The 15,438-nt window shown below is 49.0% G+C and overlaps 2 protein-coding genes across 2 annotated transcripts; both read left to right on the top strand.

Annotated features, from left to right (window-relative positions):
* Positions 1 to 2,633: 2,633 nt before the first annotated feature.
* LOC100279631 (uncharacterized) lies at positions 2,634 to 5,709 on the top strand. The gene is made up of 4 exons (NM_001152627.1): positions 2,634 to 2,953; positions 3,089 to 3,485; positions 3,600 to 3,799; positions 4,444 to 5,709. Exons 1-4 carry the CDS (start codon positions 2,842 to 2,844, stop codon positions 5,352 to 5,354), a joined length of 1,620 nt encoding a protein of 539 aa, NP_001146099.1. The 5' UTR covers positions 2,634 to 2,841; the 3' UTR covers positions 5,355 to 5,709.
* A 7,585-nt stretch (positions 5,710 to 13,294) lies between these two features.
* Positions 13,295 to 15,100, top strand: LOC103644501 (uncharacterized). The gene is made up of 7 exons (XM_020541120.1): positions 13,295 to 13,357; positions 13,691 to 13,756; positions 14,196 to 14,390; positions 14,508 to 14,570; positions 14,670 to 14,729; positions 14,836 to 14,970; positions 15,083 to 15,100. The coding sequence occupies exons 1-7, from the start codon at positions 13,295 to 13,297 to the stop codon at positions 15,098 to 15,100; spliced, it is 600 nt and encodes a 199-aa protein (XP_020396709.1).
* The last annotated feature ends 338 nt before the right edge of the window (positions 15,101 to 15,438 follow it).

The following is a 15,438-nucleotide window of genomic DNA, read 5'->3' as shown; positions in this document are numbered from 1 at the left end:
ACAGCGCGCGCAGACGTCAGACATGCCCATACCGGTGCACCGGACATCAAACAGTACATGTCCGGTGTGCACCGGACACCCAGGAGGGCCCACAAGTCAGAAGCTCCAACGGTCAGAATCCAACGGCAGTGATGACGTGGCAGGGGCACCGGACTGTCCGGTGTGCACCGGACTGTCCGGTGCGCCATCGAGCAGACGCCTCCAGCCAACGGTCAAGTTTGGTGGTTGGGGCTATAAATACCCAAACCACCCCACCATTCATTGCATCCAAGTCTTCCACTTCTCAACCACTTACAAGAGTCAGGCATTCAATTCTAGACACACCCAAAGAGATCAAATCCTCTCCAATTCCACACAAACCCTAAGTGACTAGTGAGAGTGATTTGCCGTGTTCATTTGAGCTCTTGCGCTTGGATCGCTTTCTTTATTTCTCACTTGCTCTTGTGACCAACACTCAATTGTAATTAAGGCAAGAGGCACCAATTGTGTGGTGGCCCTTGCGGGGAAGTTTTGTTCCCGGCTTTTGATTTAAGAAGAGAAAGCTCACTCGGTCCGAGGGACCGTTTGAGAGAGGGAAGGGTTGAAAGAGACCCGGCCTTTGTGGCCTCCTCAACGGGGAGTAGGTTTGCAAGAACCGAACCTCGGTAAAACAAATCTCCGAGTCTCACTTGATTATTTGTTTGGGATTTGTTTTGCGCCCTCTCTCGGACTCGTTTATATTTCTAACGCTAACCCGGCTTGTAGTTGTGTTTATATTTGTAAATTTCAGTTTCGCCCTATTCACCCCCCCTCTAGGCGACTATCAGTTTTCGATTTATTTTTTCTATGCCTATACACCATACAAGCTAATCGTGGTTATTTCGTACCATTTTTCAGTGGTATCCTCTATATATCATTTATAAACTTCTATAAAAGATTCTCTTCTATATTTCATTACTCTCCAACAACATACTTTATATCTCGTCTTGTATATATCAAATACTCATCTTACAGATATATTTTGCTCTCTCTCTCTCTATATATATATATATATATATATTACCATCAAATGCACTCTAAATTTTAGAGAACATTGTTGAAGGTCATAAAAGAAAAAAAATCATGTCTATATTTACGATAGAGAAACATATAGAGTCTCTCGTTGGAGAGGTCCGTTGGAGACGACCTCGTCGGCTAAGGTTGCCTACTTGATCCTTCTCTTAGGCTATCTCCATCAATTTAACCATCTCTATACTAATATTCAAACTCGACTCTATGAATAGTGTAGTCTATAATGTAAAATAATGTTTTGAGTAACCATATGGGGTGAAATGTTGGACACGGTCTTAGATTATTTGGTCCTTTAACTCATTTTTTCCAAACCTAATTGGCTTTAACTAATATGTAAACCATGTGTTCATTTTTTTCGCTTAGTATCTGAAAAAATAATTATGTAATTTGACGTGCGTTTAGTATCTTATGAACAAAATTACATCTCGTAATACTCAGTCCATACCGAAGTCAAGAAAATAACTATCTATATTCATATATGGACCATCTATATATGAAATTACTGCAGGTACTTTTTATTAATTAGATACTAGGATAATATATTTTGATATTGACGCTCTAGATATTCTATCATTGAAGGAGCAATCATGCCAAAATATTAGAGCCTCCTTGGCAGGGTTTTAAATTAACTTCGGCTCAGTGCTAGTTCTACAAGTCTACAACACACGGTAGACAAGTGGGTGAAACCCCTAGATCACGAGCTTCTCCATCTTTCCAATGTATGTGGGGAAAGGAAAGAAGATTTTTGTTGACCTAAATTATGTAAACCATGTATTCATCGTAGGAGCAAGCATGCCCAAAAGACGCTATAATGCATGTCAAAAGAAACTGAAGCTTGAAAAACCGGCTGCCAAAGAGTTTGCTTATTTTTTACGTAAACTATTTACGCTTAATTATTATATAATTTAAACAGATTATAACACGAAGCAAATAAGCGCTAAAAGCAACACAGCCTGCCACAGGATATTTTGCAGACCTCACGGTTACAACACTTGAATCCAACACAGATAGTCTACAGATTGGCAAACAGATATACCAAAACCCAACGCAAGCATTTCCCAAGTGTGGCCATAACTCTTTCACCAAAATGCAGAATCGCACATGGACACGAGTTGGAAAGGAGGTCAGGTTGCTTTATTAGTTGAGCACACATAAAAAAAAATTTAGCAGAAATTTGAGAATTCCATCGTAAGCAAGCAATCAAAGCCGAGAGTGACAGACGCTTGATCACTCTCTGCAAACAGTGCTGACCGCCAAGGCAACCAACCTTTCCTGCTTCCCAGTCCCAGCCCAACTCTTCGCAAATAGCCGGAGAATATTAGACCCTCGCTACACGACAAAGCGCCTGCCGGGGTCTGCGCCCCGCTTGACTCCACTAGCGAGATGCCCATCGCCTCGCCTGTGCCCGCGTGTACGACGACGATGCCTCCACGCCACGCTCACCGTCCCGGTGAGCTCACCTCCCCTAGTTAATGCACCGCTCTTGCGAGTCATGGCTCCCTCTTTGCTTGCGTGTATTCCCCGTCCTTTTTAGCGGCTTCTCCGACTCCTTCCGATCCTCTCGCCTCGTCTCCGTCGTCAGTCGCCTAGCTAGCTTCCCTCACAAGCAGCAAGGCGGGAGCGAACACGCCGGCGACCGTTAGCTCGACGCCTCGACCGACCTCCGCGCCGTCGCTCCGCCCTTGCAAAGCCGCAGCCGCGCGCTTTTATGCTCGCGGCAGCTCGGTTTGTGGTCTCTACTAGCGGTATCCTCTCGCCCTCGGACCTTTCTGCGAAAGCGAAGATTCCGGTATGGAGGTGGAGGCGACGCCCACGACGGCCGTGTCATCTTCCGGCGTGGCCGCGCAGCTGCCGCCGCCCGGCCCGCCCGCCAAGAAAAAGCGTGCCCTCCCCGGCATGCCAGGTGATTGATATTTTTTTGTTTTGTTTTGTTTTTAGTCGTTTATAGTGGTCCGAGGTGTGTGTGCGTGCCGGGGATAGCTAGCTCTTTGTCGTGATCGATGGCGACGGCGCCGTGGCCGTGGTGGTGGTGGCGCAGATCCTGACGCGGAGGTGATCGCGCTGTCGCCCAAGACGCTGCTGGCGACGAACCGGTTCGTGTGCGAGATCTGCAACAAGGGGTTCCAGCGGGACCAGAACCTGCAGCTCCACCGGCGGGGCCACAACCTGCCGTGGAAGCTGCGGCAGCGGAGCGGCAAGGAGGTCCGGAAGCGGGTGTACGTGTGCCCGGAGCCCAGCTGCGTGCACCACGACCCGTCGCGCGCGCTCGGCGACCTCACCGGGATCAAGAAGCACTTCTGCCGCAAGCACGGCGAGAAGAAGTGGAAGTGCGACAAGTGCTCCAAGAAGTACGCCGTGCAGTCGGACTGGAAGGCGCACGTCAAGACCTGCGGCTCCCGCGAGTACCGCTGCGATTGCGGCACCCTCTTCTCCCGGTCCGTCCTCTTCCTCCTCCCCCTCCTGCTTGCTCAATCTCGCTCCGGTCACGAATTGCTTGTGCCCCCCAATTCCGTTGACTGACATGTGTTTCGACCGTGCGCACGTTGCAGGAGGGACAGCTTCATCACCCACCGCGCCTTCTGTGACGCGCTTGCCGAAGAGAGCGCCAAGGCGCGGGCGGAGGCGCCTTCCGCGGAGGATGGGAGCTCGGCAGCCGCCGTGGTTCCGCCACCGGCACCCCCGCCTGCGCCGGCGCCACTGCGACAGCAACCGCCCCCGCCTGCGCCGCATCATGCGGAGCCACGTAATGGTCAGTCCACATCAATGCTTATCATCTTGCTGGTGTCAAATTCGACTGTACAGTACTTAGTACGGTTTCGGTGCATCTTTGCATGTGTGGGTTTGGAATGTCATATTGTTTGTGTAAGGTTGTTGGACGACGGGGATCGGAGGGGAATTTCTCTCTATGTTTTTTTTGTCAGGATCTAGGATAGCTAAAAAAATGGGACCTTGTCCCATAGCTTGGGTGAAGTAGCACTGTGTTCTTGCGCGCGCCTCGGAGCTCGATTTACACACCATTTCTCACGCGCCTCATAATTTCACACGAGAGAGAGAGAGAGAGAGAGAGAAGAGAGAGAGAGAGAGAGAGAGAGAGAGAGAGAGATCAGATGACGGCGGTTAAATGTTCAGGACCGCGGGGGCTGGATTGTTGCTGGCTCCGTTCTGGGATCATGCAAAGTTGCTACTGATTGAAATCCGACGCCTTTCTGAACTTCTCAGAGCATTGAAATCCGATGACAAAAGCACGCCCACGAGCAACATGAAAAGGACGCCATCATGGCCTCTCGTTGCTTTCTGCATCTCCCGAGCTTTTAGCGCCTTTTACACTAATCAATCTAGTCTGAATCTAATCCATGCCCCCGATTCGCTAATGCTTCGTTGCAATGCATGCAGAGACTGACACGAATGCGACTGAGGCCGTCCAGTTCGCGCCGCCGCCTCCGCCACCGCCGCCGCCTCCGCCACCGCCGCCGCCGCAGTTACAGGTACCGGTGCTTTCGCAAGCTTCGGTGAGCGCTGCTGCCAACGTTGGCGCCAGCAGCAGCAGCAGCAGCGTCGCGGGGACGTCGCAGAGCCTGCTCGGCGGTATGTTCGCGCCGTCGTCGATGGCGTCAGCGCCGCAGTACGCGGACCTCGGCGGCCGGCCGGAGCGCGCCCATCCCGCCAAGCCCCCGCCGCTGTGCCTCGCCACGGACGCATCGTCGTCGATCTTCTCGGCGGCGCCGGCGGTGACCGCCGAGCGCCAGCAGTTCGCGCCGCCGCCTCCGTCCCCGTCCCCGTCCGCACACATGTCGGCCACCGCGCTGCTGCAGAAGGCCGCGCAGATGGGCGCCACCTCGTCGAGCTCCTCGTTCCTGCGCGGGCTGGGCCTGGACGTCTCCTCGTCGTCGCCGGGCGCCTCGTCGTCAGGCCAGCAGCACCAGCACCAGGAGGCCATGCGGGTGTCACTCCCGGACGCCTCGCTGCAGCAATGGCCGCCGCGGCTGGAGCTGGAGCCGGCGCCAATGCTGTCGGCCGGGCTCGGCCTTGGGCTGCCGTACGACTCCACCGGGGCTCAGGTGAGCCTGCCGGAGCTCATGATGGGCCAGTCGTCTCTGTTCAGCGGGAAGCCGGCGACGCTGGACTTCCTGGGGCTCGGGATGAGCCCGTCGGGCGCGTCGGCAGGACGAGGCCTCCCCGCGTTCGTCCAGCCCATCGGCGGCATGGCCGGGACCGGGGCCGGCGCAGCCGAGACGTTCGGCGCCGGGCGTGGCGCGCAGGCAACGCCGTGGGAGAGGAATCCGAGTAGCTCGCCGATCCTGTAACTAAAAACTTGGATAGCAATGCAAGTAGTTTGGATTGAACCCCAGGCGCTGTGATTTTGGGCAAAAGGAAGAGGAAACAGTAGACGCCAGGTTCGATTAGCAGCTACGTAGTCTTATGTTGCACTGCCGGTTCTTGCTGTTCTTTTGTTTCTCTTAGCTCGGTACGAAGAAACTCACTCACTCTCCTACAAGAATGCTGCTTTGCACTTGCTTCCTCCCGAGTCCCGTCGCTTGCCGTTGTCTCTTCCCGATTGCTTCCTTGCGCTTGTCGTGCTGCCGCCACTGCCGCGGCATTTAAGCGCGCGGCACAGCGGCAACGCAAAAGTGGACCGCGAAAATAAATGGGATTGGTTGCAGCCTGGGACGATTTCGCAGCAGGTGGCTATGAACATTCATCAGGCTTGTTGCCTCCTGAATGGTTTTCAAGGGTCCGTGTCATCAGCTCAGAGCCTCAGAGTGGTGGTACAAGCGTTCCTTCACTATTCCTATCAATGCCGGCTCTGTGGCGCCAGGTAACAATAACATGCATGTATGATGACTGTTGCGTGCGGTAGCTGCTTTTAATAGGTTATCTCCTGTGTTCTTTCTTCCCCCGGTGGTTGGATCCATTGTTTAAGGGGTGTTTGGTTTCTAGGGACTAATGTTTAGTCCCTTCATTTTATTTCTTTTTAGTATATAAATTGCTAAATATAGAAACTAAAATAAAGATTTAGTTTCTATATTTGGCAATTTTGGAACAAAAATGGAATAAAATGTAGGGACTAAACATTAGTCCCTAGAAACCAAACACCCTCTAAGCCTGCAGATTCTGATGATTGTAGCAACTTATCAGGCTGTTGACCTCATTTCATACTCCTTTTTATTGGGGGGAAAAAACAACTTCATTTCGTACTGTACACGAACACGACAGACATAACACAGACGTGTGAGCTTTTGATACGATAGCTTGACATGTCCTCGACCGATACGACTCTACAGACAGAGGCAGGTCGAACCCACATCACATGGAACACAAACAGCTAAAATACGAAAGGCAGCAAAAGCACGTGTCATTCATGCCATGAACTGTGCAAGGATACATCGCAAAACTACGGTGTGCAAGGCTGCAAGCAGCGGAGGGCACCGACCGAGTGCGACCGTGTGAGCCAACAAAAAAAAATGACCGGCCACGTCGTGTTCGGTAGTTCGTACGACTGCCTTGTGCCGCGCATGGACTGGACTCTTTGCTCTCGCCCCCGTTTGGAATCATGGAGCTTGGAGACCAGGACCAGTTGGATGGATGGCCTTTTGATGAACATGGCAGGCCGCAGACCGCGGTTCTCTGGTTTCAACTTGGGTGTGCTGATGACCATGACGCGGACTTTTCGTCTGTGCTCGAGTGCACCGCATGTGCGTGGCAGATCGCTTTTTTTTTCTTCTTCTTTTTGTACTTGGTTCGCGACCTTGTGAGTCAGTGTGACGGCCTGCTTTGAATCCCTGCATCGACGGACGCAGACTGGGCTGGGGGCTGCGGCGTGGCGTGGCCGAGGGAGGGAGGCGCGCGCAGAAGTCGCGCAAGGGGGCTCGCAGTGCACGAGCGGATGAGTGGCGCTGCCGCCGCCGACTCTGATCGGTTGCCATTCATGTCCGTTTGCCCCGATGGAGCTCACATGAAGCATCTGCGGCATTTCCGTCGACCAGAAGCAGCCGCGTACTGCAGAGCAACAATTTGCTGTCACTTCGGCAGGCACGGACAGCATCAGAATCCGAGCACCGTCGCTGTCCTCCCATCGGCGTGGCGTGCGGGTGCGGCCACCGTTTCCCCGGATTTCAGCGCGATTTGGCCCGCTCTATACACCCAGCCAGCCAACCAGCCGTGCGGCGCCTACACGAACGTTAGCGAGCCGCGGGACTGCGGGCGCGAAGTGTTCAGACGGTCAGACCTCAGGCGTGGGTGGGTACGGGTTTTACCCTGCCTAGCGTGCGTGCTCGGCCGTTCCAGGCGGCTCTGTAGAGGGAGCAGCGACCGGGTAGGCCAATTTTGATTGTTTAAAAGATAAATATATATCTAACCTTTACTGTGGGGCAGCTATATTAAAATAAATTTGGATCTACCGCGTAAATGGAAGACTGCACAACAACTCTATGTCTCTATGTTGTTATTTGGTTTACGAAATATACCGTAAAATATAAGCGGTAATCAATTTGAATAGACCGATATTGATTTTTACTGATTACAATCATACTTAGACAAGCATAATTTAATGTCATTAGTTACCCATTATTATGTTATAAATATGAGAACACAGATAACCTTGTGGTCGAAGAGAGCCACGACTAGGGTGTCTGACCGAGAAAAGGTGCGGCTAGCGCAGGTGGTTAGAGAGAGGCACGACTAAGATACGATCAAACAATCGAAAATGGATAGAGAGAGAGAGAGAGGTGAGGTTTATGGCATTGTCGACACTACTGGTCATGGAGAGGGCATGTGGGGACGAGGAGATGAGCGGGCGCGACCACCAATTAGGCCTAGTCAAGGCGAGAAGAGGTACAAATCAGAGCTTGTGGTGGGACGTGGTTAGGCACAAAGAGGTAAGGCTAGAGCGATGGCTATATGTGGAAGAAGAGAAAAAAGAAAAAAGAGAAAGAAGTCACGTTTTAACTCTGTTAAACTTAGATTGATAAATCATTTTTTGATCGAACTTGAGTTAATCGAGCATCCTTAGAAACTCTATTAAAATAATAAATCTGACTCGTAGATTTAACGTTTTAGTAAATATGAATTTATTGGATATATAGAGTCTATATATTATTCCCTTCGTTCTAAATTAAATTTTTAGTGGGTTCATACAATAATTAATATATATTGTTGATAATTATTTATTTAAATATAGACATAAAAACTAGGAGCTAAAATAATTAGTTGCGACGAAGGGAGTAACTTTTTGTAGAATAAAACTTTCCCTGGAATAAAGTTAAAGTTTGTTCTTGACGAATCTAGAATCGGTAGGACTATTCAAATTGTTGAGTTCACGATCACGAGTGCCGCAGGGCCCAACACGATCTCCGTAGTCGATTACTACTCGCGTGCAGAGAGGAAACTATCCGATCACCGCTTCTCCAGTAAGGCCTTGTTCGGTTATTCCCAATATATATGGATTGGATGAGATTGGAAAAAATTAAGAACAAGTTTGACTTGTTTGGAATTTAAACACATCTAATTCCACTCAATCCACATGAATTGAGAGCTAACCGAATAAGCCCTAACCCGGTTGATGTCACGGGCATGGGAAGCACGTAGTCCGGTTGCGCTGACGGGAGCCTGTTGGCAGTTGGGCGAGACGGGCGTATGGCGTATGCGCTGGTGCCGTCTCGTCGCGGCGGCTGGCGGCAGACAACGTCGCGGCTTCTCGACGTACGCGGGCGCCGGGGAACGCGAGACGGTTTTTGGCTCATCCGGCGTCCCGGACGCGTGCGGGCACGGCGCACGGGCGCGCGCAGCACCCACATGCAACCTGTGAGTTGTGACGTGCTGCTACGGGCCTGCCGGCTGCCGTACCCGGCCCTGGTCCGGTCAACCGTGTCAGCTCGAAGTGAATGCCGTCCCCGGGCTGGCCTGAGGCCTGAGCACGACGTCAAGCGGGGACGACGAGGATCCATCGATCGATCGATCGATCGATGGATAAGGAAGCAGTACGTGACGTGAGAACCAGTGTTCAATGCTCGATCGAACCATGCAGCCCCTGCCCCACCCACCCCACGTGGTGGAGTTATTGCCGTGCCCAGTGAGCCCATCTAGCGGCCGGCGCCTCCGGCAGAACCGCAGAAGGCAGACGAAACGTACGCGTGCGTTGGACGGACCCCTACAGCCTACAGGCGTCTTTTAGAGGGTGTTTATTAGTGGCCAGATGGGACCTGTTACCTGTATTTTATATCCGGATAAATGACACATGCTGAGTTAAGCTGTATTGTCAGAATAATAATGTTTGGTGAGGAGATAAATAAAATTGAGATAATATTTAGCGTATTGTATGAACGAATATAAACTATCTAATATTTGAGGCTCAAATATGGACCTGTTCATCTTTTTCTTAGGAATCAGGATGGGTCCAGCAAACGGGCTTGTCCACTAAATATAAGGGAGATTCCCATCTCTATCCTATCGTTTCTCTAAATATAAAAAAAGACGATCCTTCATTCTCCTATTATTTTCTTTATCTATTTTAATACTTTCAGTGATATATTAAACAAAACGAAAGTATGTATAAAATGTTTAAGACTATGATAAGTTTGTGCGTATAAAAATTTAGAATAAAATATGTATCAAATACAAGTATTTATGTATAGAGGTTGTTGTTAGAGAGGAATGTGATATAAAAAAAAAGAGAATCTTTTATAAGAGAATATAGAGGAGGGATAGACCACTTTGTTAGAGATTGTCTTATGTCCGCTGTCAAACATGCATATACTCCCTCCGGTGCAGTAAAAGAAGTCATCCTGCGCGTGATCGAGCGTGCACAAAAAGAAGTCATAGCGCGCATGGGTCTGGGATTTGGACGTTGTTGCCCCTAGTAATTGCACAAAAAAAGATGCATTTAAGAGGAATTGAACTTGAGACCTCCAGTCTAGAATACCTTAGAGCTGCTGTAGCAACCAATCAAACCTGATTGTTTTAGTGACGTTAATGCACCCATATTCCTATTTAATAGGGGCAAACAGGGAAAACTCTATGATAATTAATCACTCCTTGGTATGCACAATCATGTCCTAAACGACTACCTTTACTGCACTGGAGGGAGTATGGCTGATCAGATACTCAAATTACAATATCATCATACACACACGTATTTTCATCTGCATCTGCCATCAAGGAGGACATCAGTATCCATCAAGTGGATACCACTCAAGGAAAGACCAAAGGTCTTCGACTAGGTGTAGACCTCTGTCAGTGTTTCGAACCTAGCTACGATAAGTAAATTTGTGTGCGCGTCCTGGGTTTCGAACCTAGCTACGATAAGTAAATTTGTGTGAGAGGAGAAGTGCATTTGTTGAGCACAAGACAGGCTCATGATGTGCCAGATGAAAGTGGATATTCGAATTGTTAGGATAAATTTAATATTTTAAAATGGAATGCATGAAATTTGGTGTTGATCATTGGTTTTGTTATCAATCACATAATAACTACAAGCACGAAATTTTATTTTGCATAAATTGTTTATACATTATTTGTCCCCTACAACAAAAAAAAATATTCGAATATTTATTCATATCTATATCCGGATTTTATATCTATCATTTGACAAGACATATGATAAATTTAATATTTACTTTTTATAAATCTTTACAAGCTCAATGTTAAAATTAAAATAAAAATTTGGATAGTAAATTCTATATTCTATTTGTTCGTAATAAAAAAACCAAAACATAATATCCGAATAAGCACCCGTTTTCGTCTCTAGTGTACGAATGCAGGGAGGTATTGTGACAGGGAAAGTGCATTGGTTGAGCACAAGACAACACAAACAAACATTATCTCCAGTCGGTCGGTATAGCTGAACACACAACACAAAAGTCTGTCGCATCTGGCAAGCCTAGCCAAGTGAAGCCTGGTTCTTTGATACGATACGAGTTATGCTCGGGTGAAAAGACAACCAATAACGTCGTAGATAAATAATTGATAAAGAAGAATGTAAGCAAGTCTACAGAAAGTACAGGGGAAGATGAGGCGACGAGAGAATCCTGCATGAGCTCTGTCTGACCAAATCGACAGAGATTGAAACAGCCCTTCCCTACATCTCACGAGCCAGGAAGGCAGGAACAGGAACCATATGCGAGCAACCAGACGGCTCCGTACATGCAGATACTTAGTAGTAGTACAGTACAGGGTAGAACGGATGCTTGCGGCACCGGCACGGCTGCGAGCGACCTGGTGCCTACTACTACTGACTACTGTGACCTGGTCTTCCGTTCCGTCCGCGGACGCGCTCAAGTCGGTGGTGTGCCGGATCAAGCCCGGCAACAGTGACGAACAGATGTTGCCGCTGTTCACTGTTGCTTGCGTTGCGTGCTCCATCGATCACCCACAAAGTGAAAAACCGCGCCCTCAGTCCCTCTTCGCTCACAGTATAAAATCGCGCCAGAAAGGACTTTGGGCGACTCAGCAGACAGCAGGTGCGTCAACGTACAAGACCAAATGATGGCGTTAGGCTGCCTCCAACGTTTCACCCTCAGCTCTCTCTCCCCTCGCGACGGGTGTACGGCAGCTCCCTGCCACCGTCCAACGATCCACCCCATCACGCCGGTGAAAGAAAGATTTCCGAGTAGCTCTAATCTTCTCTCTCCACTAATTATGAAAATAATCGTTTTCGAGATTAATTAGCGTATAATAATATGTATTACGATACTACAAATATAATAGTATTTTTCAAAATCCTAAAAACTTATGTATAAAGATCAAATAACTCGGTTAAAGGATAAATGAAAGCTGAACAGAAGGAGGAGAGGAGAAAAAATAAACAGAATAATAGTTAGAGATATACATTAAAATATGGTTTAACGTTATCAATTACACATCACATTACAAACATGTGAACCAAACAACAAATAAGGTTAAAATATCATTTTGTTTATGTTTCATCTACAGACGTCCAAGTGTTAAAAAGGCTGAGAGGAAGAGTATTTTGTCCCTAATATGGCCCCCATGTATGGCAACAAGGTGCTAGACTTGCTACAAAGTAGGATTACACGTAGTTTGGATTACCCGATTGGTTTTCAGTAAGTAAAACTTAAGGTTCTCTCAACAAGGACCTGTATATGGTCTCGTCCGATAAATTTAAAGGATAACAACATTCCCTACGCATCCAACGATGGCCGGTAAACGACACTATATTTTACCGTTCTACAAATGTGGTGGACTCAGAGACGTTCGCTATACAACAACCACTAGTGAATCCCGCGCCGATGCGGAGGTTTCCTCTCCGTCTCTGTTCCCCTGGCAACTATAGCCCCGTGTCGCCGACACGCTCACGATAAGGATGTGGACCGACATCGACGAGGATGAGTGCCCAGCCATCAAGGACGCTGGCGTGGCAGTCCACCGAGAAGGAGGAAGAGAGCGTGCGTGGCCGCCGGCAACCAAGTCGAGGACGTGTGCGCCGATGACCTGGACGCGACAGCTCACTGGGAGGAGGAGAGAGCGTGTGGCTGCCGGACTGCCGGTGAGGAGGACGAGCACACGGGCGTTGAGGACGTGGGCACGACAGCTCACCGAGGAGGAGAGCGCGTATCCGCCAAGGACGCGGTCGCGATAGCTCGCTAGGGAGGAAGAGGAGTGAGCGTGTGTCGAGGCCAGGCACCAACGCGGCAACGCCGCAGCGCACAAGGAACCGACAGAGGCACCCGCACCTAGCCCCTCTCGTCCGTGATGGACGAGGAGCTCTAGGAAAACGACGCCAACACACTATGGGCATTTGACGCATAGAGGATTTTGGGGATTTTGACTGCGCATATTTTGGACTGGAAATAAAACATGTTTCCAAATTTTAATCTATACTACTTATTAAGGCTCTAAGGGTAGTCTGCCTTCCCTTGTGCTGCCTTCGGTCAATCTAGACCGTCCGTATCTGCTGCCCACGCCAGCTTGCATCCTGGTCGTCCAACCCTAGATGGCTGTCGCTGCTCGCTTCGCATCAACCGTATCCGCTTCTTGGGAAGGCTCCATGCCTCGCCCGCCGCAACAAACTCCTCCGCTCCACACCTCTCGCTAAGACCACCCCCTTCCCTGCCCGCACACGGCGGCGCCCCAATCTCTCCACCACGCGTGACGGCGACGGCGCCCCATCCCTCTCCAGCGCGCGTAGAGGCGGCATCCCTCCCTCTCTCATGTGTGGCGGCGGCCGGATGCGGTGGAGGCGGAGGGTATCGCCGTCGGCGGTAGCGGCGACGGAGGAGGAAGCGGTGCCATGAGGGGGGCGCGGGCGGGAGTGGGCGCTGGCTGCAGCGGCAGGAGGTGGGACGGCAAGCCTGTGAGCTCTCAAGGTTCATCTCCTTTACATGTCTCCTTCACCATACCAATCCCATTGATGTTAGCGTTTAGGCAGCATTCGGAAGCTGGAAAACGAGGCTGAACTGCTTTCTGGTTAATAAAGAATATGAGAAATTGGTGCGTTCCAAAATCCAAACATGCATGCCCCTGGGATGCTGCAAGTTTCACATGTTACTACTTTCCCTGGGGTAGAGATCTGTGGATGTACTGCCGTCTTCGGAGTGGACAGTTGAAGGAGCCTTTCTTTTGTTTGGATGAGTTATCCTTGCTTAGCGATGATTAGCTGATAGCCACTGGCTCTTGAACTGTGCAGATAATTTTCGGGCTTCAGAACTTTGATAGGAGCAGTGTTGCATATGTTGTCACAACTGTAGATAAGGTGTGGACAATACATCTACCTGTCAACGCTTACTAGAGTTACTATTTCGTTCTTGCAGACTTCTTTGAGACTATATGATGTGAAAAAGAGAGGTCTCTGTTACACTGTTTTTGTCTGTTGTTTTCTTCTAGAGGTACGAATAATCTAAGATTGTGTCGCTGATGATTTTGTCAAGAAAGAAGTCTAGAATCAGATGGCAGGTCATTGCGCAGGACTCAATGTTCCTTATTCTTCATCCAGGATGTTAATTGAAGTCATTATCAACACAAGTTAGTTGTATAATCAACCTACTCTCTTGGCATACAATCAACATCTATGAAAACCAGGAAGCAACCTATAATTTTCTCACATGTGTGTATTTTTTAAGACAAAATAGAATGCGGCCTATAAATTAGTTAAATTTAGAAAGTGCCTGTTAAAAGAGCCTTTTTCTGCACAGGTGTTTAACCAAAATTTGTCTGAATCGGTGGAAATAAAGCTGTTATTGGTCTACTCAACCTTATTCATGATCATGTTACAAGTCCATTACTTATCAGCCACCATAACAAACTTGCTGCAGGGAGGTGCAACCCATGTTGACATAGCATGTGACAAGGACTTAGTAAAGCTTGCCATGGATCTTACCAACCTTCCGGTAAGCTATCCATTCATAGGGTGATTGGAACCTGTGGTTGTAATTGCCGTTATGGTTTCGCCTAGCATCAGAGTTGGTTGTGCTAAGTGCATTTCTGGGGAAAACTGCATATTGCAGATCTGTGTCTCATCTGTAGATCCTTCAGGGTTCCATTCTGCAGTACAAGCAGGAGCTAAAATGGTCAGGCACTAAACTTCCGATGCTAACCATGCAAAAATTTCAAAAGAAATTCATTTTTCTATAACATATGTTTGCACCCTTAAACCATCTTTCTTTCAGGTTGAGATTGGAAACTATGATTCTTTTTATGAGATGGGCATTGAGTTCTCCTCTGAGCAGGTGCTTACTAACCCGTCCTATTCAGAGCTACTAAATTTACTATTTTAATGAAGCATACACCAAAAGTTGAATATTGAGAGAAATTTACTGGTCTAACAAATTTCAGATACTGAAGCTAACAAGGGAAACAAGGAAGATGCTTCCAGTCATCACCTTATCAGTAACAGTTCCTCACACACTTAGTTTGCCAGATCAGGTATATCATCATCCCCAATCACTGACCTTAAGACAGTGTATAGCGGTACTTACCGGTGGCGGTTTTACAATACATTCAGTGTTTTTTTCTCGGACGGTTGACTTGCAGTGTGATGCTTGCGTTAGGGCTTTGACGTTTTAGTTTGTTCTCTGTCTAGGTTATTGTGGTGGTTTAACTTTGGATCGCGTTAATTCGGGCCATGAGGAGGTTATTCTGGTGGTTTGATATCGGATCTCGTTAATTCGGGCCTCGAGGAGTTTTGTCGGCGTTTCGAGACAGGGGGGTCCCTAAGCCGACGAGTGAGTGTGCTGCGTGCCCCAGCCCAGATGGGTCGAGCGCGTGGGCGAGCGCGAAGGGGGGAGAGGCGAGGTGGCCAGAGTCAAGCGTGAGAGAGGTGGAAGTCCCGCGGCCTTCGTGTTCGTCCCGCGCCCAGGTCGGGTGCGCTTGCAGTAGGGGGGTTACAAGCGTCCACGCGGGTGAGGGAAGCGAGCGGCCCCAAGAGAGCGCCTGTCC

This window comes from Zea mays, chromosome 1 (genome assembly GCF_902167145.1).
Source record: "Zea mays cultivar B73 chromosome 1, Zm-B73-REFERENCE-NAM-5.0, whole genome shotgun sequence".
Taxonomy (NCBI): Eukaryota; Viridiplantae; Streptophyta; class Magnoliopsida; order Poales; family Poaceae; genus Zea; species Zea mays.
The sequence above is the reverse complement of the archived record's forward strand: the minus strand, read 5'-3'. Positions and strand labels throughout refer to the sequence as shown.